This window comes from Podarcis raffonei, chromosome 1 (assembly GCF_027172205.1).
Source record: "Podarcis raffonei isolate rPodRaf1 chromosome 1, rPodRaf1.pri, whole genome shotgun sequence".
In the NCBI taxonomy this organism is placed as follows: domain Eukaryota; kingdom Metazoa; phylum Chordata; class Lepidosauria; order Squamata; family Lacertidae; genus Podarcis; species Podarcis raffonei.
This window is the reverse complement of record NC_070602.1, coordinates 108,996,129-109,018,374: the sequence shown is the minus strand read 5'-3', so window position 1 is coordinate 109,018,374 and position 22,246 is coordinate 108,996,129. Positions and strand designations below refer to the sequence as shown.

General features: G+C 40.8%; 1 protein-coding gene and 1 long non-coding RNA gene across 7 annotated transcripts in view; one reads left to right on the top strand and one right to left on the bottom strand.

Annotated features, from left to right (window-relative positions):
* Positions 1 to 22,246, bottom strand: part of CSRNP3 (cysteine and serine rich nuclear protein 3) — a 96,916-nt gene that overhangs the window by 37,382 nt on the left and 37,288 nt on the right. For 4 of the 6 annotated variants that reach the window (XR_008332768.1, XM_053408652.1, XM_053408665.1 and 1 more), the window contains one exon: positions 217 to 387. Coding sequence is in view for 5 of the 6 variants with exons in the window: in XM_053408652.1 (XP_053264627.1) it covers positions 217 to 387 (171 nt within the window). In the remaining variant the exon portion in view is untranslated. Of the gene's footprint in view, positions 1 to 216; positions 388 to 6,147; positions 6,304 to 20,352; positions 20,477 to 22,246 lie in introns of those variants that run through there. The other 2 variants (XM_053408680.1, XM_053408672.1) reach the window with 2 other exon arrangements.
* On the top strand, positions 6,542 to 20,977 carry LOC128423510 (uncharacterized). The gene is made up of 5 exons (XR_008332779.1): positions 6,542 to 6,616; positions 7,337 to 7,410; positions 12,514 to 12,635; positions 14,876 to 15,077; positions 20,552 to 20,977. It is a non-coding gene; the product is annotated as an uncharacterized LOC128423510 (long non-coding RNA).

Here is a 22,246-nt window from a genome sequence, read left to right as displayed (position 1 = left end):
GATCAGGGCCAGTTTCAACACACCCAGCACCATGCAAATGACCTAAAATGTGTGGTGCTGCATAAGTGCATATTACCATGGGGCCAAACCAGTCTACTGCCCACTGAAGAATGCAGGCATTATTCAGTAAGTATAGTAAACAAAGGGGACAAAAGCATGGCACATCATTTGAATGTTTTAATCTGCAGAGCTTCACTCTCCAGGTTTATTACTTACGGGTGAAATGATTTGAAGTGGATGGGTTGACACTATCACCACTGTCAGCGCTTTCACTGCTAGAAACGTCGTCATCCGATTCCCGCACCGAAGAGCAGGGCGAAGAGCCATCAACTTCTTCAAACTTCCTCTTTAAAATTCCACTCATAGCTGCAGCACTGTCACATGTACCTGCAAGAGGAACAGGTGCAATGAAGCAAGGAAACATTTGACTGCAGACCAGGCAATCAAGGTCTTTAAAGTCATTCTGAGATGGGTTTTTTAATACTAGAAATGCTCAAGCGTCTCATGAATAAGTTCCAGTGAGGGAGGGGGGCAGGGAGAAGAACAGATAGAAGTGTCAACATTTGGAGCAATAGAATTTCCTAGGTTCCCTCCTTTGTCTTATTAAGGAGTTTATGAAAACCCTAACATCTAAATAATCACTGTAACAAGTAACACTGCTTTTCACAGAAAAACTGAAAATTTAAATCCATGTATCCAACTAATTGGTAATGCTAATAAAGTTGCCGCTGAATGTTCCAAAACTAGACCTCATACAAAACTGATTGATGGGGGAAAGTCCTACAGTTTCCCTTTTTGTCTCACTTACATTTCAGGTTTCAATAAATCTTGTAAGAAAGGATGTAGAAGGCGGGGCGGGGGGGGGGAGACTCCTGTTCCCGGCTGGGTATGGTGACACACAACAAGGTGTGCGGTGAAATTTCCCATACAGGGACAGTTAGGGACAGAGGCACCAGCTTGCAAGGGCGATTGGAGGGGGGGGCCATGTCACAAGTGTGAGCATCACATCTCTCTCCCTAAGCTTGGTAGAAGCTTCCCAGGCTTCGGGAAGGAGGCACCAGGCTTTAATACTCCAATTAAATACTCCGCCTAGGTCCCTAGTCCACCGACCACACACCACTGAACACAGGAAGTACTGTTCCAAAAGGCAGGTGTGTTTCTGAGGCAGTGTTTGGCATGCACTAAACTACACTCCTTCTGGTACATGCGTGAGAATGGGATTCAGCATGACCTCACAAGTCCAAGATCTCCATGGCAGAATAGACTTTGTGAAAGGGCAAACCAGACTTTGCTACAAGGCCTAAAAACCTTGTTCCATGATGACAATCTTCCTGAAGAGCATTGGGCTGAATCTCTGAATTGTTTTGTTTATTCTTATAATTACAGGTATTCTGCACCAATAGGCTGTACTCCCTATGAGAAGATGTTTGGTAAGAAACCATAAGGCAAGCATATGAGAATCTTTGATTCTGACATGTGGGTCCATACTCCACAGAGCAGCAAGTTCAGAAAGCATGGTGTACATGGCATATTTGTGGGGTACGAAAAAGGTGCATACAGAACGCTGATGACTGACACAAATACGGTATGGCTTACCAGGAGTGTTCAGTACAATGCAAAGTGGGGGGGGGGGACAATGTGCGGATTTTCCAGAGTCACCCTGAAGCTGAAGAAGCAGAGGATGATGATCAGGGTTCGGATTCCAGTTCAGTGGGAGGTGCTAGTGCTGCTAACAGTGACAGTGACAGAGCAGACTACAGGAGCGTGAAGGCCTCACTCAGACCATCTGATGGGTCTGACACTGAACTGGAAGAACCACTGTTCACCATCGGCCACCATTCTCCTAAGAAAGAGGAGATGAGTGAAGACTTGCATCTAGTACGCAGATCTGAAAGGGCCACAACGGGCAAACTTCCAAAGAGGTATGCTGATGAGTTTGCTAAAACAGCAACAGCTGTTGTTAGTAGCTCAGAGAAGGTGTGGGAACCTTCAAGCTTCCAAGAGGTCCAGGAGTTAACCTCAAAGGAAGCTGAACCATGGCTAAAAGCCATGAAGGCTGAACTTGATTCCTTAGAAAGGAACAATACCTGGGAGCTGGTTCCAATAGTCCCAGGGATGAAGCTGGTTGACAGCAAGTGGGTCTTTAAGGCCAAGACTGATCAGAATGGCAAGGTAGTAAGACACACAGCCAGATTGGTCGCCAGAGGTTTTTCACAGGTACCAGGACAGGACTACCAAAAGACCTACTCACCCACCGTCAAGCATGAGAGCATTAGGCTTATGCTCAAGATTGCTGCAGATGAAAAGCTTCACGTTTCACACCACGATGTGAACACAGCTTTTTTGTACAGGGTGCTGGGAGAGGAGATTTATATGCTTTCATCTGATGAAGTGCAGGTACAGAAGGGAATGGTCTGTAAACTACAGAAATCCCTATATGGGCTCAAACAGAGTGCCTGGTGTTGGAACACAAAACTAACAGAGACATTGTTTTCTCTAGGTTTTCACCAAGGCAAAGCTGGTCCATGTGTGTTTGTCCAAGAGGAGGGGCAAAACAAACTGTATTGTGTATGCTTTGTTAATGATCTTCTTTTCTTTTGGAAGCATCTGGGCTTTGTACCAAAGCACCCAGCTCAGCTGCGAGAGCACTTTGACATGAAGGATCTTGGTATCCAACTATCTTTCTCTGGAAGTAGAGAAAAACCAGGCAGGTGATTTTTTTCATACACCAATCTCAGAAAATTGCTGATATATTGACCAGGCTGAATTTGGTTGATGCAAATCCTGTGGATACACCAATGGTAACAGGTTTCCAGTTAGGTGATACTGGCAAAGCATTTTCTGACACTACATTGTACAGATGCATTCTAGGCAAACTGAATTTCATTGCCAGATGTTCAAGACCTGGTATAGCTGTGAGCACTAATCTGCTTAGCAGACAAGCTAACAATCCTACTGTTCAGGATTGGAAAGCTCTGAAGCGCATAGCACACTATCTAAAAGGTACTACAGACTCAGATTCACTAGTCAGGGGTCTGGAAGTCTGGAGATATTTGCAGATGCAAGTTTTGGAAGTGACACCACAGATGGCACAAGCACTTATGGGGTATGCTACATGTACAACCAGAGTCTGTTTGACTGGCTGTGCAAGAAGCAGGCAACAGTGAGCCTGACTTCTTGTGAAACTGAACTCAATGCACTGTCATATTCACTTATGGATTGTGAATGGTTGTTGCAACTGTTTAAGGATGTCAGGGTTAATATGAAATGTCCTACAAAGGTGTATCAAGACAACAGGTCCTGTTTGGCTTTGCTAGCTTCAGAGAGTTGAAAGCAAAGAACCAAGTACTTGCAGATAAAGTTACATCGTGCAAGGGAGTGTCTTCGGAAAGGACTCATTCAGGTGTCCTACATGCCAGGAAACGAGATTCCTGCAGATCTGTTGTCTAAGGTTGTTAACAGAGAACAACTTCAGGTATATGTACAGCGGTTGCAGTTGGGTTGAAATACTGCGCCACAGGTTACATGGAAAGGGGGAGGATGTTGAGAATTTCTGTTCCACTTTAAGGAGCAGACATGGGATTGTTAAGTGTCACATGTCTGTTTACATTCCAGCACAGTCTGCTGGGAACTTCTGTCTGTTTGTATAGCTTTTGATTTCCTCTGTCTCTCTGAGGAGAAGAAAGGGAGACGACATGTTTTCTTTGTCCTGATTTATGCTTAATAAATCTTTAGCTGTTAGTATGTTTTCACAAGCCTCACGCCTGTTCTGTTTGCGCAGTATACTCTGCTAATATAGCGTGCTCAGGCTTTTGAAGTCTGAGTCGCTGATTTACGTCACACCAGAGACCGGAGGATCGTCACGACTGGAAGGGCATGATCCAGCTGGGGGCTAGCCAGCTGGCATCTTGACCCCTGAAGAATGTTGACAAATGGGAGGAGCAAGCTCCTCCCATAGCCTAGCTCTCTGTCTGTTTCTCAAAAAACTTTCTCCCAGGCAGCTCCATTAACAGAAGAGAACTGGCCCAGGGAGGAAAATGCCGCACGTTGTCATTTTGCAGTTGCAACTACTCCCACTGGCAACACTTTGCTGAGAAAGCAAATCAGTAAGAACTAGGAGGCAGCAGGTTCTTCAATGGGTGGCAGATTTTAGCCAGGGGTCCAAACTTGGAACCACTTCCATTGACTCCATCCCTCAATTTTCCACCTCAGACAGAAGTCTTTCTACCTCCTCATAAGACCACTTTTGCAACCTACACTCCAAGTACAGTGATGTGAGTTTTCCAGATTTTTTTTGAACCAGGAGAACTTCTGGGAAATTATCTGCTGCTGCATAAAAGATTGGGATCTGATTTAGTATGCTTGACTTTTATTTGGTAAACAACCCCCCCATGTTTATGTTTTACATTGTGTGTGTGTGTGTGTGTGTGTGTGTGTGTTGTATTTTACATTTTCCAGTGACAATAAGAAGTTGAAGTGAAAGTGTTGACTGGGGCATTCAAGAAATTTTTCTTTCAAACAAATTCAAAGCTTTATTTCTGAATATTTTTAATTTTTTAAAATTCATTTTTATTGAAACTTTTCAGCATAAAATACAATGAAAACAAATAAATCTAAATTAAAAAAGAAATAACATAAAAGGAAAAAAGAAAGAGAGAGAAAATACAAAGCCCTTTATCAGAGGTAGATCTTAACCCTTGTTTCACACAAAAGGGTGTGGATCGTTCCAGCTCTCACCTGGGAGCTTCCCTTTCTTCTCCCAGCCTCCCACCCTGGGAGAACTTCCCTTCCCTGCCTCTAACCCAGGGTTTATCACCTTCCTGTGCATACCTTCCTTAACCCAGGATATAATAATTTTACTGGAGTACTCATAAATGTTTTTAAGATCTGATAACTCAACAGAATACACTTCTTTCATATTGTTAAAAATAATAATCACGAAGACCTTGAAAACTGTTAAACCTGCAAAAATGGATAGAATAACAGATGTGACTCCGATAGGCAACATTCCAGTCACATTAAAGCCAGAGGTTTCAACCCATGTAGATGGTCCTCTATCCAAGCAAGCAAGAGGCACAATCACAATTCAGACACATTCCAGCCAGGAAAAGTGATTGAGGGGGTGGAATGGGGCTGGTGGGGTGTGTACTCTGAGGGAAGGGTATCCCAAGGGCCAGACAGAGAGACATGGAGGTCCCTAGGCCTACGTTCCCACACCAATATCCTAAAGGTTGTCACCTAGAAAAATATATTTGCAACTCCAGGCAATTGTGATTGATATTGTAGCCATTCATTATGCACTTAAAACAATTTTATGAAACAATCAATTTTTAGAAATGGGGTGTGTGTATGTCCCGAAAACATTTCCATCCTGGAATGTTTTTCCACCCCACATCTCTGCCCACAACACTGCAGTCTGCTCAGTCTCTAGCTGCCTTATGAGTTGTGGGCACTGATGGGCAGCAGGAGAACCAACAAACACAGGCCATACTATCTGTTCCTGGGAATGTGTCCTCATTTGTAAAGCACTTTGCAAATATCCATTAATTTGTCATATCACACAGTTCCATGAGAAACAATGGGAGAATTTCAAAATCATTCTGCCAGGGCAAGGTTTTTGCCCTCCCTCCTCTTCCCACATTGTTCTGGGGGATTCTCCCAACTTCCTAATCTACAGAGCAGGGAAAGGGAAATTCTGTTGCTTCTGCTGACAGGACTCATTACTTAAATCTTACCCAATGAAGTTCATATTTCCATGTTGTGGGGGCATTTAAAATCTCATAGAGGTATTGCAACTACAAATCAAATCAATGACAGGACCAGAAGAAGAATGCAGAAATTGCTAAGGAATATAAATGGCTTGCAAAAATATTTCTCTACCCCTGGAAATGCAAATGCTCAAACAGTCTTTCGAAAAGACTTTGGGTGATGAGTTAGAAGATACGCATAGAAATAAAAGAGAGAGAAAATATATGGTAGGGTTAAATTGATATCTTCAGTGAAAGGATGTGCTTAATTCAACACTTGGCAATTCTGATATAATCCCATTTTATAAGTTGTTATTATCATCACATAGACCAGTTGCTATGCAGTACCATCTATTCCTTCCAGCAAATTGCCTGGGAATCTCTGACTTGATCCACTTACCTAACAAGTCAATGTGCAGCCTTGCCAATGTTGTTCTGTGTTCACAGTGCACCATATATGGACAAACCTTCTGGTTGAAAATTCTAAGTGAAAAGTTAGCCCCGCCCACATTGGGCAACATTATGACCTCACAACATGGTGGGCACAAGCTATAACTAGGTAAGCAATATGCATTCTCAAGTAGAACCTTTTACATCCTCAAACTGGCCAATTTCCCACTATATTGCTTATAAATATGATGGTGCATTTTCAAAGGCTTCATTATCTCTACCTAGCAAGAACTGAGCACCAGTCAAATGAATGTGAGGGAAGGGGAACCAAAACGTCATATCATATTTCTTGAAGACAGAATACTATTCCTCAAAAACTTAAATCTGAGTTGTCTAGTCACTGGGGTCACACTAATTCAATTGCAGTTTGACTTTGTCTATGAATGGCTTTGGTCTCAACCTTGAATAAGCATGCGATGGTATGTATACATGATCTGAATACATTTCCATACATAATACATTTTATTTTACAGCTCTCTGAAAACCTTTGCCCGAAAAGAAAGCTGTGTGGCTTGAATGATTGCTGCTTTGAACAAGTAGCTTTAGTTCAATAAAATGAAAATGCTTCCTTAACTTGCTCAACACAGAATGTAATTCCCAAATCTTGCTTTCATTTTGTAAACTTGAAAATCATTACTGAGGATCACAGAATTGGGAGTTCGTGAAAATGAGGGATCATCAGGTCACTTCTGTACAAAGGCAGAAAACGCTGCACATTGACCACCTGAAGATTAACCCTCATAATCCAGAGCCAATGAGCTGTGACACAGGTAGCAAGACTCCGCAGGCAGCACACTGCCTAAAAGACAACTGGGGTGTTATTGTTTTATTTTGAAGATAGGACCAATTGAGATGTTAACGGTCATGGCCAGCACTGTGAATTATACTTAGAAATGAACTGGCAATAAGTGCAGTGTGAAAAAATGTGAGTCATGTCTTCAAAGGGGGCAGGGACTAGTTCTGGTCAAGAGTCTTGGCAATGCCTGATCAGCTTCCTCCAGAAACAATGTCATCAAAAGTGGGGAAACTTGTCTATCATTTGCTACAGAAGACAGCCAGGTGGGAAAGGTGGCAAGGCGAAACTGCAGAATAACCATAATGCCCCACCCCCCAGTTCACCTTTTCCTTGCCGTTTGCAGGTATAATAAACAATGGATGTGATCAGCTTATAAGTAGAGAACCCTGGACTCAGCTGACAAGAGTGTAAATGCAGGTACAAATCCTTTCAATGTTGGCACTTCTGTTGTCATGAATATGCTCTCAAATGAACAAAAATTGTACCATCGAAAGCTCTGTGAAAGGCAGGGGATGGCGTGACATTGATAAACTTGTCCTTCTGGAATCCCAGAAACCTGCTATGAGCAAGCAAAAACAACACAACGAGGTTAGACCTGCTACTCATCTTAGCCTTGGCCTTAGTGCATACTACCTTGTGCTTGAGGAAAATATGGCCATAGCATATGTAAGCTGTGTGGACTGATCAACACCGTGAACCTATAGTCTGGGCTGGTTCATATGTCACCCTAAACCAAACAATGGCGTCATATGAATGAGCAAGTAATGTACACTCAGGTCCCACTTTCCAAATGCATGCTATGTGAAAATTCACTTATCCATCCACAAGGAATTAGTACCCAAATCTCACTATACACATCACAGATTCAGATATGCAAGCAGCCAGAGTCTGTCCACTTCCTCACTTGTTTGTGCTTTGCTGGTTGGCAATAGCCATTTTCAGGCAGAAACCAGGAAGGGAGGGAGGGAGGGGTCAGACAAATCAGGGAGCAGGAGAAATCAGACAAGTCAGTTTTTCCTTTGTCTCTCCTTTTCTGGTTGGCTGCAGAAACCATGGAGGGAGAAGGGAGGGAAATGAGACAAACCATGGATTAGAAATGTTCCCATAAGAAAGAATGGAGATTATAGGCTCATTATGCGAACCTTCACCTAATGAATGATCCAGTGAATGCATTGTGTTTGGAAAGTGTGAACTGCATGTAGGCTCCCAGGGATGAGATCCCGTCTGCTTTGCTCCTCCTGGCCACTTTGCTGCTACACCACACTGAGCTAAACCATGGCTTGGCCAAGCATGTTGTCCAAATCTGGGCTCGTGGTTTAGCTCCCTCCAGATAAACCACAAGCTCTTTCTGTATTCTTATCATAAAGGGTTGCCTCACAACAGGCCTACAATAACAAACCTAAATCCCTAGAGTAATGCATTTTGACCCCAAGCAGTAATTTCTGTCCTTTACAATCATTTTTGGATAATTCAGTATACTGTGAGACTGGAATACATCTAATCTTTTAAACATCCAGCTAAGCAATGGCTATTTGGCTCCTGAAACACTACACAGCATATGGTAAATGATGAAAAGGGGAGAGGTGAGTCTTTTGTGACTGTATATCTTCATATTAGCTGTTTTATGTTTGGATTTGAGATTACTGGTACTGTCAGTTTGGATTTCTTTATTGATTTATTATATTATTGTATGCTGTTCATTACTAGCTGCTGCAATTTTGCAGGGGGGGGGAGTGTAATGTGCCTTCGCTAAATGCTGCATCTTTTCCTTCTAATATTTTGCAGAACAATTATAGCACATTATAAGCTGATAATGATGTTCCATATAGAACATGCATATGAACGCTGGCATTTTAAAAATTCATTCCACATTTTAAAAGATAATAGCCCAAACGCCTACTCATCCCTGTAATTATCCCTACCATCTATGGAAGTCAAAACCCAATGGGTTTAAATATGTGATTCTGAAATATTACGATTCAGGTCTTCTTATATTTACATAAGTTTATTAAGACTACATACTGTGAAGAAAACCAAACATCTAAGAACTACTATTTCTCTTCTTCTGACATAAACAATGGACTTGCTGTAATAGTATGTGAATGGGTGTCTGTCTGTACCATCTATAACTAGTTTTTAGTCTTTTTCATAGACAGGAATGGGTGTGGCTTAAACACTTACATTTAACATAAAACCACTGCTGGATGAGCACTTCAAGGATCCATCTATTCCAGCATCTTGTTGCCAACCAAATGTCTTCAGTAAGTCTCTACATGGCACACAAAGGCAGTGGCCAATATCCCTCCTCTGTTGTCTGTGCCCAGTATTCAGGAATGCTATTATATTATGATTCTATTTCTTAATTGCTTACTACATAAAATGTCTCAAAGCAGCTTACAATTTTAAAAAAAACCCAAACCAAACCAAAATGTGCACATACATGAATTTAAAACAAACATCAAAAGAAATAAAATGGCATTAGGAAAAGTGGCTATCCTACCCCCTCAACCTACTAAAAGATGAACAGCAAAACAGGCAGGGTCACATCATCATACCACATGATTCCAACTAAGAATCAAATGGCCAGGTAAAAAGGAATATGTGTTGGCCTGGCACCAAAAAGTTGGTACCGATGGCACAAGGCATTCCTCCCTGGGGAAAGCTTTCCACAGTGGGGAAGTACCATGCCGCTGCAGTGGCACAGTTCCCGGGTTCCAATTCACAATCCATGCAGCCTACCTAGGGAGACTAGAAGCACTGCCAAAAAAAGGAGATATCAAGTAAAATCTTTTAACAGCACAACAGCGCTGATTGACAGAAGAGGTTATACAAAACAAAGCCTAATGAATCATATAGTTTCAGAATTAAAGGTAAAGGGACCCCTGACCATTAGGTCCAGTCGTGACTGACTCTGGGGTTGCGGCGCTCATCTCGCTTTATTGGCCGAGGGAGCCGGCGTACAGCTTCTGGGTCATGTGGCTAGCATGACTAAGCCGCTTCTGGCAAACCAGAGCAGCGCACAGAAATGCTGTTTACCTTCTCGCTGCAGTGGTACCTATTTATCTACTTGCACTTTGACGTGTTTTCCAACTGCTAGGTTGGCAGGAGCAGGGACCGAGTAACAGGAGCTCACCCCGTCGCGGGGATTCGAACCGCTGACCTTCTGATCGGCAAGTCCTAGGCTCTGTGGTTTAACCCACAGCGCCACCCGTGTCCCTCAGTTTCAGAATTACTGATTGATAAATTACATTTATACCTTAACAAAAAAAAAGAGAAGAGCTTTTATACGTAAGATCACATACGTTCAATGTCTTTTAGCTTAATTCCCTAACACATGGGTAGGCAAACTAAGGCCCGGGGGCCGGATCTGGCCCAATCACCTTCTAAATCCGGCCCTTGGATGGTCCGGGAATCAGCATGTTTTTATATAAGTAGAATGTGTCCTTTTATTTAAAATGCATCTCTGGGTTATTTGTAGGGCATAGGAATTCATTCTTCTTTTTCCAAAATATAGTCCGGCCCCCCACAAGGTCTGAGGGACAGTGGACCGACCCCCTGCTGAAAAAGTTTGCTGACCCCTCCCTAACATCTCCAAAAAGGGAGTAAAGACTTATAATTTAATATGTAATGTGTAAGCAATTTATTACCAAGCCCATAATTGGGGGGAAATTAACTGCTATCTGACCAACCACGAAATTCAAACATAACCCAAGATAAAAAAATATTTATTTTTTTTTTAAAAAGAAGATTTAGTTCTGACAAGTTAAGGCTGAACATTGCGAGCTAAAGGCCTAGAAAGTAGTGCAACCTTTTACAAACTTGATTTAAATCACCTTTCAAAACTTGCTACTTCAAAGCTTGGAGCGGGGAGAACACTGGTGGGAATGAGGGAGGAGGCCAAAGAGAGGAGGGGATTCAGAGGAAGGAAGACAAAAGAAGGCTAAAAGTCAAGCCAAGGGTAAAGGTATAAATTAGCAGTGCCTCTGGCAAGAATCAATTAGTGCTGGACAATTCAGCCTTTACAATATTCTTTCATTGTCTGCTTTCCTTCCTGGTTACAGATACATGATGTATCCCATTCAGCAAAAATCTCCCCTCTTCATTTTTACGCCCAGCAGGGCTTTTAAGCAGTTATTGTAAGTGATGATCTCTGGTAAATATCACAGATAATACTTATATAGAGTAGGTATACAGAATTAACTTTCTGGCCAATCACATTCTTTGTGTGAATGAATGGTTTCAGAGGCCCAGCTCCTAGGAAGGAACCACTGCCTGAGTTTTTTTGTATCTGCAGCCACCTTGACCCAACAGGAAAAATCTGGAAACAGTGTCTCTGGGCACATCTTTTGTCCGTGGAAATGCTACCACAACTGCGTAAACCCTCATATCTTAAGGCCCCACCAGGAGAGGAAGCAGAGGATATCTGCAATGGCACCAAAGCAATCATTTCATATGATGGCAAGAGCCTAGAATACTACTATCCTGTCTGGCCACTAGATATATGTGTGCCATTCATCTCATTCATTGACAATTGGTGTTCATTTTGTTTCATCAGGTAAAAGGGAAAGTTCCGCCCACTCTCAGATGTCAGAAGCACAGGTTGACAACTCACCCCATGAATCATTAGACTGAGGCACCTACATATAAGCTGAATTAGGGCCTCTTCAAAAACCATTTCACCCCTCGCTTCTAGACATGATGAAATCAGAAATGGGCCATAGGTTCCTGCACTTCTTTCCTACTCCCCTTGAGAATGAGCAGAAGGGATTGTCTGAATTAGTGGATCCTAGGCTACATCCAGACCAGTTAGCCACACTAAAGTCCCACTGGAATCAATAGGGCAAGGGAGTTATTACTAGGGAATCTTGTGAATTCCAAGATTTCTACCTCTTGTGCTAATGTGCAAATAATAATAATAATAATAATAATAATAATAATAATAATAATAATATTTACCCTGCCCTCCCCAGCCAAGGCCGGGCTCAGGGCACCTGAGTACATCAGAAGCTATTCACTGGTTTTGAAATATCCCAAAGACTCCAATACAGTCTCTAATAATAAAAAAGTATCAAAGTGCATTAAAATACATATTTTAAGACAAAATGCATCTAAAATGCATATTTATATTTAAATCTGATTTTTGTGATTTATTTATTTTTAATGTAGAAATGGAGCAGACTACATTTATGAGTGAACCCATGAAGAAGTGGCATGGACTAGAGAATGGATTGCTTTGCCCATGCCTAGGCACACCTAGCTTTTAGATTACTTTCAAATGGATCAAAGTACAGTTAACCTGGTCTGAATCCAAACCACCACCATGACTATTTGAAAATGTGATCTCTCTCGATCCTGGATATAAAACCAGTTTATACAGAGTCAAGAAATTATTATTTTTTAAAAACCAGACGTTTTGATACTTCTGTAAACCTTGGAAGTTTCTTTGGGTAAAGAGAAAGGAGATTTGCCCATTTAATATTCTGTACGCTGCTCTTTTTCAAAATCTCTCTCTCTGTGCAGGGAATCAAAGAAACAACAACAGAAGCTTGCTTGAGGAAGAGGAAGAGACACAGGATAGGGTAGCTCTGAAAAACTCTTAAGGAGAAATCCATGGTTTTAAAAGATTTAAAAAAGAAACCAAGGTCAGATTATTAAAATGGCCATTATTATGCTGCAGCCATTTTAAAGGAGGGTCAGCAAAAACAAGTGCCACTTTATTTCTACTAGATTAAATTTAATCTAGCAAATTATATGAGCTGCATATGTATGATTACTACCAGAACATCATTATTTTGTGTTCTGCTTAGATTCACTCACGTTTTAGAGCCAAGAACTGCTGCATGAATTCCCCCCCCCATCTACTGAAATGGTAGGCATTTACACATACACAAACACATAAGTATTGCCTTACCAGTTTCTAGTAGGATCCTTATGATGCCAAGTCTCAACTCTATAATTGGTTCAGAGCAAAGACAAAGACTGACAGCTGACAAACAGCAAACCAATTCATATTTCAGAAAAGCTTTCTTGATCTCACAACAGATTACACCTGTCTCATTCAGTACAATCAGCCATCTGGCCCTTCCTTGGGATGTGTGCTTAAACTTCAAGGTCTACTTATTATGAGTACATTTTGAGAGGAGGGGCATTGTTATCAACAGCAAATGCATTTATCCCTATCCTCAGGATGAAATCATCTTCTTGTTCAGATGATGTGCTTTTGGGCGGGTAGCAACCTTACAGGGAAGTATGGATTTTTAAATCAAGCATACATTAAAAGGGAGGGGAAAGTGGTATCACCGCACTTTTAACGCTCCTACATATTCTGGACCCTGTCCATTTTGTTTGTGATTAAATGGCTGAGGCGTACTTCAGCTGCGCCCCATCGTAGCCAAACCCTTTTGTTTTAGTCTCGCAACCTTAAAGAGGAGAACTGTTAGTTTTGTGATAACATTAGGGATGCTGTTAAATTGTAATGCTCCCCTTGTTATAGAAAAAGAGCCGTTACATTTAAGTATGTGTTTACTGTAAGCATTTAACAAGCTCATATATATTTCATACCGAAATCTATAATGCTTGCTTTACACAAACATGTTAGTGGCCACACTGAGCCCCCCCCCAATTATTTCAGCTTTGTGAAACAGATACTCTGAATGTTGTGCAATTAACTTTAATGGTGAAATAAATAGCGATATGTGTGTTTCAATAGCCCCTTGGACGAATGTTCTTGGGAGAGTCGAAATTCATCAAACCCACACACCCATATCCTTCCATGGGTAGAATTAAACTGGTGCCCTGCAATCACGCAAAAACTGTTGATCCAGTGGACATCTCCACTAATAACAGATGAAAGGAGGGAATTGTCCCCTCCTCTGCCCCATCCCAACTGGGTGCCGCAAGTTAAGGGACCCTCCAAAATAGGGTGTAGGATGACATGGGAGCTGCAAAGAGGAGACAGAATTAGCAACAAAACAAAACAAAACAAAACAAAACACTCAACGACCCATTTCCTCCCAACTAAATCCTGTTCACAGAAGCATCTGCTGGGAGAAAAGCCCTCTGTGAGCACAGGGGCACCACTTGGCTACCAAGCCCGTTTGATGAAAATGTCTTGTTCGCTCAGTCTTGCATGGGCACCAGTAGTGCAGTAGTATAGCTATTGTCAGATTCTGAAGTTCTTCCTGCCAAATTGCTTTGTTTGATATAAGTTGCTTATTTTAAAGTTATTGTGATGACTTTTTATATTGGATTAGGCTGTTACTATTAATGCTTGGTGTTTTATTATGTTTTTATATGTGTTGGAAGCAGCTCAGAGTGGCTGGGGCAACCCAGCCAGTTGGGCGGGGTATAAATAAGTTGTTGTTGTTGTTGTCGTCGTCGTTGTCATAGGAGGGTTCCTGGACTGCTGGCTGCAGTGGCCATGGGAGGGTTTCAACTCAAGGGATAGAGAAGAAGAAGAAGAGTTTGGATTTGATATCCCGCTTTATCACTGCCTGAAGGAGTCTCAAAGCGGCTAACATTCTCCTTTCCCTTCCTTCCCCACAACAAACACTCTGTGAGGTGAGTGGGGCTGAGAGACTTCAGAGAAGTGTGACTAGCCCAAGGTCACCCAGCAGCTGCATGTGGAGGAGTGGAGATGCAAACCCAGTTCACCAGATTACGAGTCTACCGCTCTTAACCACTACACCACACTGGCTCTCTGGAGTCCCCTGATAAATAACAAATAACAACAGTAACAAAACTAATACATTTAATAATTTACTGATATAAAACAATTTGCCTGATTTTTAATCTGTGTATCTGCATTTTACATTTTAGAAATGCAATTCCTTTTGTTTTAAAAAAAAGTAGTCTCAAATAATTATTGAATCTTACATCACAGGAGGATTAAAATGGTGTGTGGACTTCTTACTGAATTAAAAACTGTGTCTGCTCCTATGCACAATGCCAACAAATGTTCCAGAGAGAAGTTTCAAGGACTTTCAAAGAAGTCAAACCATTTCATTGGTGAGAATTCTGCCATCTGTTTCAGAGGACCATAGCTTGACCCCTGGAGCCAGTTTCAGAAACATGGGGATCTACAGGTTGGTTGGGGGGGGTGCACATGATAAAAGCCAAAGTCAGATGAATTCAGGGCGTCTTCAGAATTTGGTGCAAGGGATCATCACTGGTCCTGACTACCTATGCAGCCTGTTCCTCATTCCGAAACCTGCCTCACAATATAGCTATACTTCACAGCTGCTTCTCCTAAATTCAGGAGCAGTAGCACTGTGGTGGCTTCTGCAGTCCCAGCAGAGAGAATGGAACTACCTTACAGACCATGACTGCATACATACCACACATTTAAAGGCCATTTAAAGCACCTGCCCTCCCCCAAAGAATCTGGGAATTGCAGCTTACTCCTCACAGGACTTCAATTCTCAACACTCTCAACAAACTACAGTCCCCAGGATTCTTTGGGGCAAGTCATGTGCTTTAAATGGATGATAAATACATCACCTAGCACAGGTGTAGGCAACCTAAGGCCCAGGAGCTGGATGCGGCCCAATTGCCTTCTCAATCTGGCCCGCGGACGGTCCGGGAATCAGCGTGTTTTTAAATGAGATGTGTCTTTTTATTTAAAATGCATCTCTGGGTTATTTGTGGGGCATAGGAATTAGTTCATTTTTTCCCCTTCAAAATATAGTCCGGCCCACCATACGGTCTGAGAGATGGTGGACTGGCCCATGGCTGAAAAAGGTTGCTGACCCTGGCCTAGCATAAGGAGATATTGGAGATTAGACAATGTCCCTGCAAAAAATGTGGGATCAAGTGGGATTCTTTTGCCAATATCTTAAACTTGCATAATTAGGTCTTCCATGAGGAGTTTACTTATAATTAATTCACCAAAAATGGTAACCGTCCGCTACTAACAAACCTAAATGGGTCTGCCTTACTTTTATTTTCGGCCTTCAAGCATTAGGGGTAACGTCGGTTTCCCAGGGGAACTCAAAATATCTGCTTCTCAGTAACACATTGCATTTAAGCATGGAGATAGGCGCGAAGGTTTAAATTCAGAAACAAATTAGCATGCATGCATGCATAAAATAAATAAATAAACAGAAACAATTTAGCACACCACATAAGAAAAGGTTTATAAGAAAGTCAGGTCCACTTGGACTTCAAAATATAACAGGAAAATGTATCTAGTCAAAAACTAGCTTTCTTTGTCCCATGATGTTCTAAAGGGGCTAGTCATATACATGCTTTAGTCACCCAGTTTCTAAATGTCTGTGTTCAGGTCATTTGAAAGTTATCCAAGATGACTCTCACCACTTGGATTTAAGGCCACTCTCAACTCAGAGCCACTTCCTTCAAGCCAGTGCTATTTTTCTAGCAGAGCTCACCATGAATGCCTTCCTCATTCTCTTAGAATGGCAATGGTGCCCACCGGAGAGGTGCTGGAACTGAGTTCCTGTGAGTTCCCTTTGAAAAGAAGCCCTGCTTCAAGCTGTTGCTAGGTGTGGAGACAGAGAAGATAGAAGAGAGCCAACCAAACCAGAGCTAACAAACTTGTCTCCTTTTTTGAATCTATAATTTTCAGGATTGGACAAGTGTGTCCACCCATCCTTTCTTATGATGTAGAGAGCAGCCATATTTTACAAGGCTGCAAAAGGCAGAACTTGTGAGAAGCCTAACATGAGAACTTATTCTTCTAAGATGATGCCCACATTATCAAGCCATTTGAAGCTTGATTTTTAAACGAACAATCTTATGTGCATAACCTCCCCACTTGAAATAGGCAGGAATTGGAAAGTTCCTTAACATTTCAGATAGCTTATTGACTAAACATTAACCAGTCCAGATGAAGGGGTGAGGAGAGAGCCAGATCTTGTTGCCTGGGTGATAGACAAAGAAATGCATATACTACTCAATACAACTAGCTTTGCTGGCTCCCAAAATGGAGTTTTCTTCTTTTAAAATGGAGGCCAGTACTGCCAAGCTAAGCAGTGCAAGTCAGGTTCATTCCATCCCCTTTGGTTAGGTTTTGATCTGCTGCAAATGGAAATCCTAAATGCACATAATCCCAAAGAAGACTGCATTTGTACCCATATAGCAATGACCCTGGAATTTGGCAGCAAAATTGCCCCCTCTTTTGATCTCAAATTTGGAGGGAGAGGGTTGTGGGGGATGAGTGTTTCTAAGCTTCACATCACAGATAACAGCTGGAAAAATTGGGGACAATGGCACTTGAGGGATAAAAACCCAAAGAGGATACTTTGAAAGATGGCATGTGCTCATAATTTATCAGGATTCTCTACTCTGCCCATTCCACCTGAAAAATTCTAGGCTCTGTCATCCATTGATCTCCATTATCCTGGTCTAAGCTCCATTGTGCTGCTAAACTTTTCAGTTCTTCTTCCAATTTCTGAAGTAATCCATATATTGGAATTACAATGTATTATGCACCTTTGTATTCTTTGTACTTGCACACTTATCCTGAGTTTGGGAGTCCCTGGTTCAGAATTTGAATATTTTTCTAGGCCCAGAATCCTTGATAATGACTTAGCCTAGAATAATCCCAATGAAACCAAAGCAGACTATTGCCTAAGCACCTGAATTGGAAAATGTAGTGTAAATAGTATTAAGGTTTTAATGATGTGTTCATTTGAATTTTCAACCCTTCCTTTGGTTTATTGGTAGAATGTTCAGGGTACAAATGTGGTCACTGAATAAGACCAAATTACCTGTCGGATAGGAGACAAATCTGATTCAGTTCGCATTAAAGCCAAATTTCTCAAAATGGCACTTTCCAAAACAATATGAGAACCAAAACACAGCCATCCTTCAAAATTCGCAACTCTGAATTTTGTGATGCAGTTCTCCAACCAAACCATGTTACAAAAATGCGTATATTAGGAGAAAATGTGCCTATAATCAATATATTAGTGGAAATAACAAAGAGAAATGTATTATATTAGGAGAAAGTTACAAAAATGAGTAATTAGTGAAAACTAAATACAAAAATGTGTCTATTAGAAGAAATTTGCTGAGTGGTTTTAATGAAGATTAAAAATAATGATAACAGCAAATTGGTGCAGGAAGAGGGAGAACTGAGTTTAAGATTGAAAAAATTAGAAACTGAGAAAACCAAAATACAGAGATCCTTTCACCTCTACACATCATTAAACTATGTGAAACTATAGTTGCCATTCACACACTTCATGTTAATCTTCCAGAGGCTTCAGTGAAGCTCCAGTTGTACTCCAGTGAAAGCAATTCATGAACTGTAGTAACGTCTTGACAGACATTCCTCTATCCCTTAACCAAGAACAGTTTGACCCTAAGGAACAAAACTGATTCCTCTTACTGCAGAGCATGACATCTCACACAGAAACAACAGTGCTCCTTACTCTTGACATTTTGGCTGTGTACATACCATATATTTAACAAGAATAGTAATAGTAATAACAATAATAATTTTATTATTTATACCCTGTCCATCTGGCTGGGTTTCCCCAGCCACTCTGGGCAGCTTAAACCATATTTAAAGTACACAGCTTCTTCCAAAGGATTTTAGGAACTGCAGTTTGTTAAGGGTGCTGAGAATTGTAGCTCTGTGAGGGGTAAACTATGGTTTTCAGGGTTATTTGAGGAAGCCACATGCTTTAAATGTATGCTGCATACGCAATCTTTGATCCAACAGTCCTAAACTGTAACATCAAAAATATTGATTGCAGATGAAGATCCTTATCAATAGTTTTAAACATATTACCTGGACTTTTGCTTGGGACCTATCGGACATTTTTTATTGCCTCCATTTAAGTCCTACTTTTTATATTCTGCTGATGTTCTCTGTTGTTGTGAAATTTTATAGCATCCATTGTTTGTTTGTTGGTCTTTAGATTGTTTTTATGTGACATATTTCTACCAGGACCATATAGGGAAGGGCAGACTATAAATAAGGCAAATAAATAACTGATCAGCTGCAATAAGAGTATCTGGATTGGTCCATAATGCATGGAAATAAATATGAATCAGATGGTTTCTGATACAAATCTCTGGTTGTGAAGGTGCAAGGTATGGGCTACTCTGCAACAAAGCAAACTAACCATGACTTCTGCCATAAAACTAGACCTTTGCAGTAAAAAACAACTTCTGAGGGACAAAATGCACACATTTAAGCTTGCATCGTGATTGGAGTTCAAAATCCAGACACAGTCCATCCATTGTTAAATCACACTAATGTCAATGGAAGTCGTAAGTATGTGATCAAATATCTCCCTAATAGTCTTTAGTATTTAAAAGTGTTTAACATCCCCAAGAACCTTCAATCTGATTTGTTTTCAGAATTTATTGTCGTTGTTTTTACGTAAAATGTTCTGTGTGCTACTAAATATTTTGAAGTAATACAATATTCATCAGTGACAAAAAGAAAAAAGAAACCTAACCAGGAATTTTACAACCACATTTTACCCCTGGTATGCCTGTTTTATGCAGTGAGCAAATTAATCCTTTAGTCTTAATAAAAACACTTAAGAGATTATAAATGCTATTGAAACTATTAGGAAAGTGCCACGTTTATGCCAAATGGAAGTTTTACATAAGCTGTTTGATATATTGGGGTTTTTTTATTATGATTTGGGTTCAAATACAACCTTGCTACAATGACACTTCCAAAAATGCTCTGATCCGTGCAGTAAACTGGCTGTGCATTTAAGCTGGATAGCCAGCATACAACATGGATCAGTGCATTTTTGAAATTTTGTTGCAGAAAGGAGCGCTCAAGAACCAAATCATAATAAGAAACAGTCAAACAGCTTGTGTTGATGCACACATTATGATGCACATCATCAACTTCTACATCTAGCAACTAGATGAGCCCCAAGTTCACATCTCTTAACTTCCATCCCCCAACATGTGATTGGCACTGTCAAATCTGCCCTGTCTATAATCTGGAAATGACCACCCGATGAGAAGCCCAATATGACATGCATCTGGGAGAAACAACCTGTAGGAACTCAAGACCACGCATGCCCCATCAACCAATACTTAAAATTCCGTGTGGATTGAAGCCACGTTAAATTCAGGGCTCAAAATTTCATTCAGAAACATTTGTAAACTTGCCACATTTTCATTTTGACAGGTCTAAACATTATTATTATTATTATTTAAAAAATCAAATGGGACACCAAAATCCCCATTCATCTTTCAATGGGACAGAACGGCAACGTTCAAAACCAAGCAATGCATACAAAGACATACATGCACAGCCACCGAAAGCTTAGTCTAGATACAAGATGACTTTGGTAATCGCAAGTGAGCCCAACGCACTTTCTGGAATGAGGAGCACACAAGGATACAAGCTTTAGATAATACCTGAATTGGGATATAGTTTCAGATAAGCTGCAGGGTCTTTTCAACACAGGAAACAAAACCTCTCCCTCCTCGTTTCGTGCCAGCAAAAGCTCACTGCAGTAGTCTGTGTATTCCCCCCCTTCCCCAGTCAACTGTTACAGCCTTCCACCAGCTCTCTGACCTTTGAACTCATTTCTTCTCTCTCTCCCCCCCCCCCCAGCTCCCTCTGCAGTCAAAGCTACTGTGCTTGTCTAATTTGCATAAGGCTTGCGAAGGGCCTGTCAGCAGCTAAAAGGAGAATGCTGGCTGGCTAAGAAATTGTAGAACTGCAGATCTGCTGGAATACCTGAATCACTGGAGGGAAGCGGAGGCAAGGGAGGAGGTATTATGTTTGCACTAAGCACTGCTGCGACTGGGGCATTTTAGAAAGCCACTGCTCTCACTTCAACTAATGGAAGGCAGAGCATTTTTATTCTGAAGAATACGGAAACGGAACGTTGTTGCCATCCTGCAGGATAACCCACTAAAATCAGGCTCCAGCGGCTGGTTTCCAAGGTGACCAATATAGTCAAATATCCTATTTAAATCTGGGGAGGGAAGTGGTTGTGAAAATCTCTGCCACTAAAGCTTTGCTGTCTGAAATGCAGCTAGCCTGATGTTGCTCATTATTATTATTATTATTATTATTATTATTATTATTATTATTATTATCATTTATTAAATAAGGGCGTCTGTCAGTGTGTCTGTTGATATTTTCATTTCCAATACATTTGCATCATACAGCCTGACGTTGCAACAGCTTTGTGCCCATGATACTAAAACCGCATAAATAAAGAAGGGAAATAAGTGTTGCTCCGGTTTTCACACCAGTGAAACTGTTTTAACAGTCTGATACAAAATAACACTGCTAAGCTCTGTAAACATAAGTCTGTATTCAATATGGCGCCAAAAGAGTAAGAAGTGAAAGAGTTTCTCAGATTAATTCTCTAAAACGTTCAATAAGGAAGTGAACATTTTTCTTTATTGGTTTAGAGAAGTGGCTCAGGCTTCTATTATTTCCTGCTTTCTCCCATTATGCTTCCTGCAGGATACCTCACCCCTGTTCAAAGTTACTGGTTTTGTAGTGCTGAAATGCATATTAAAGATTAACAGTTCCATTTCTTTCAAGATTGGAAAGCATTTAGATATTCCATTGTTTTCTAAAAGAATGCTTGATGCATGATGCTATCAAACTTTTATGTTTCATACAAAGCTAATTTCCTCAAAATCAAAATATTAAGAAGCAGCAACACTTAATTTTGCAACCTACAAATGGTCACTTAAAATGTGTGGTATCATTCTTTGTAAAAATGAAACAGAAAAGATTACACATCCCTTACTATAAAAATCAATAAAACAGTGGGGGGGGGGAATACAAAGAAGAGAATAGTCATGTATGTTGTTCTTAAAGGCTGGTGGGATATGTTAGATGCAGGTTCCTTATATGTGTGCCTCTGCCTTTTTATCATCACCCCTAAAATATTTCACAAAAGCTAGTATTGGGGGGAAATTATATGCATCCTAATTAACATTCCAGTGTATGCCATTTATCATTTAAAAACATAAAAGAAAATTGCCATCATGAAACCACATGGTTCCTCTCAAAATAATGAGGTTGACAAGACATCAGCATAATAGATCATTGCTATACTGAAATAACACAGCATTTCAGAATTGGCTACTGATCAGTGCTAGGGGTTGACTGTATGTTCCATTACTCCTGGATCTGTAATGTTTCCGGCTGCAGAGTTTTAATATAAAAAACCCCCACATTAGCTACAGTTACTTTACATGGTTTATTTAACAAGGCATTCAACTCCTGGGCATCAAACAAGCCACACCTTACTGAATTCAAAAATGAACCAAATATATTAGC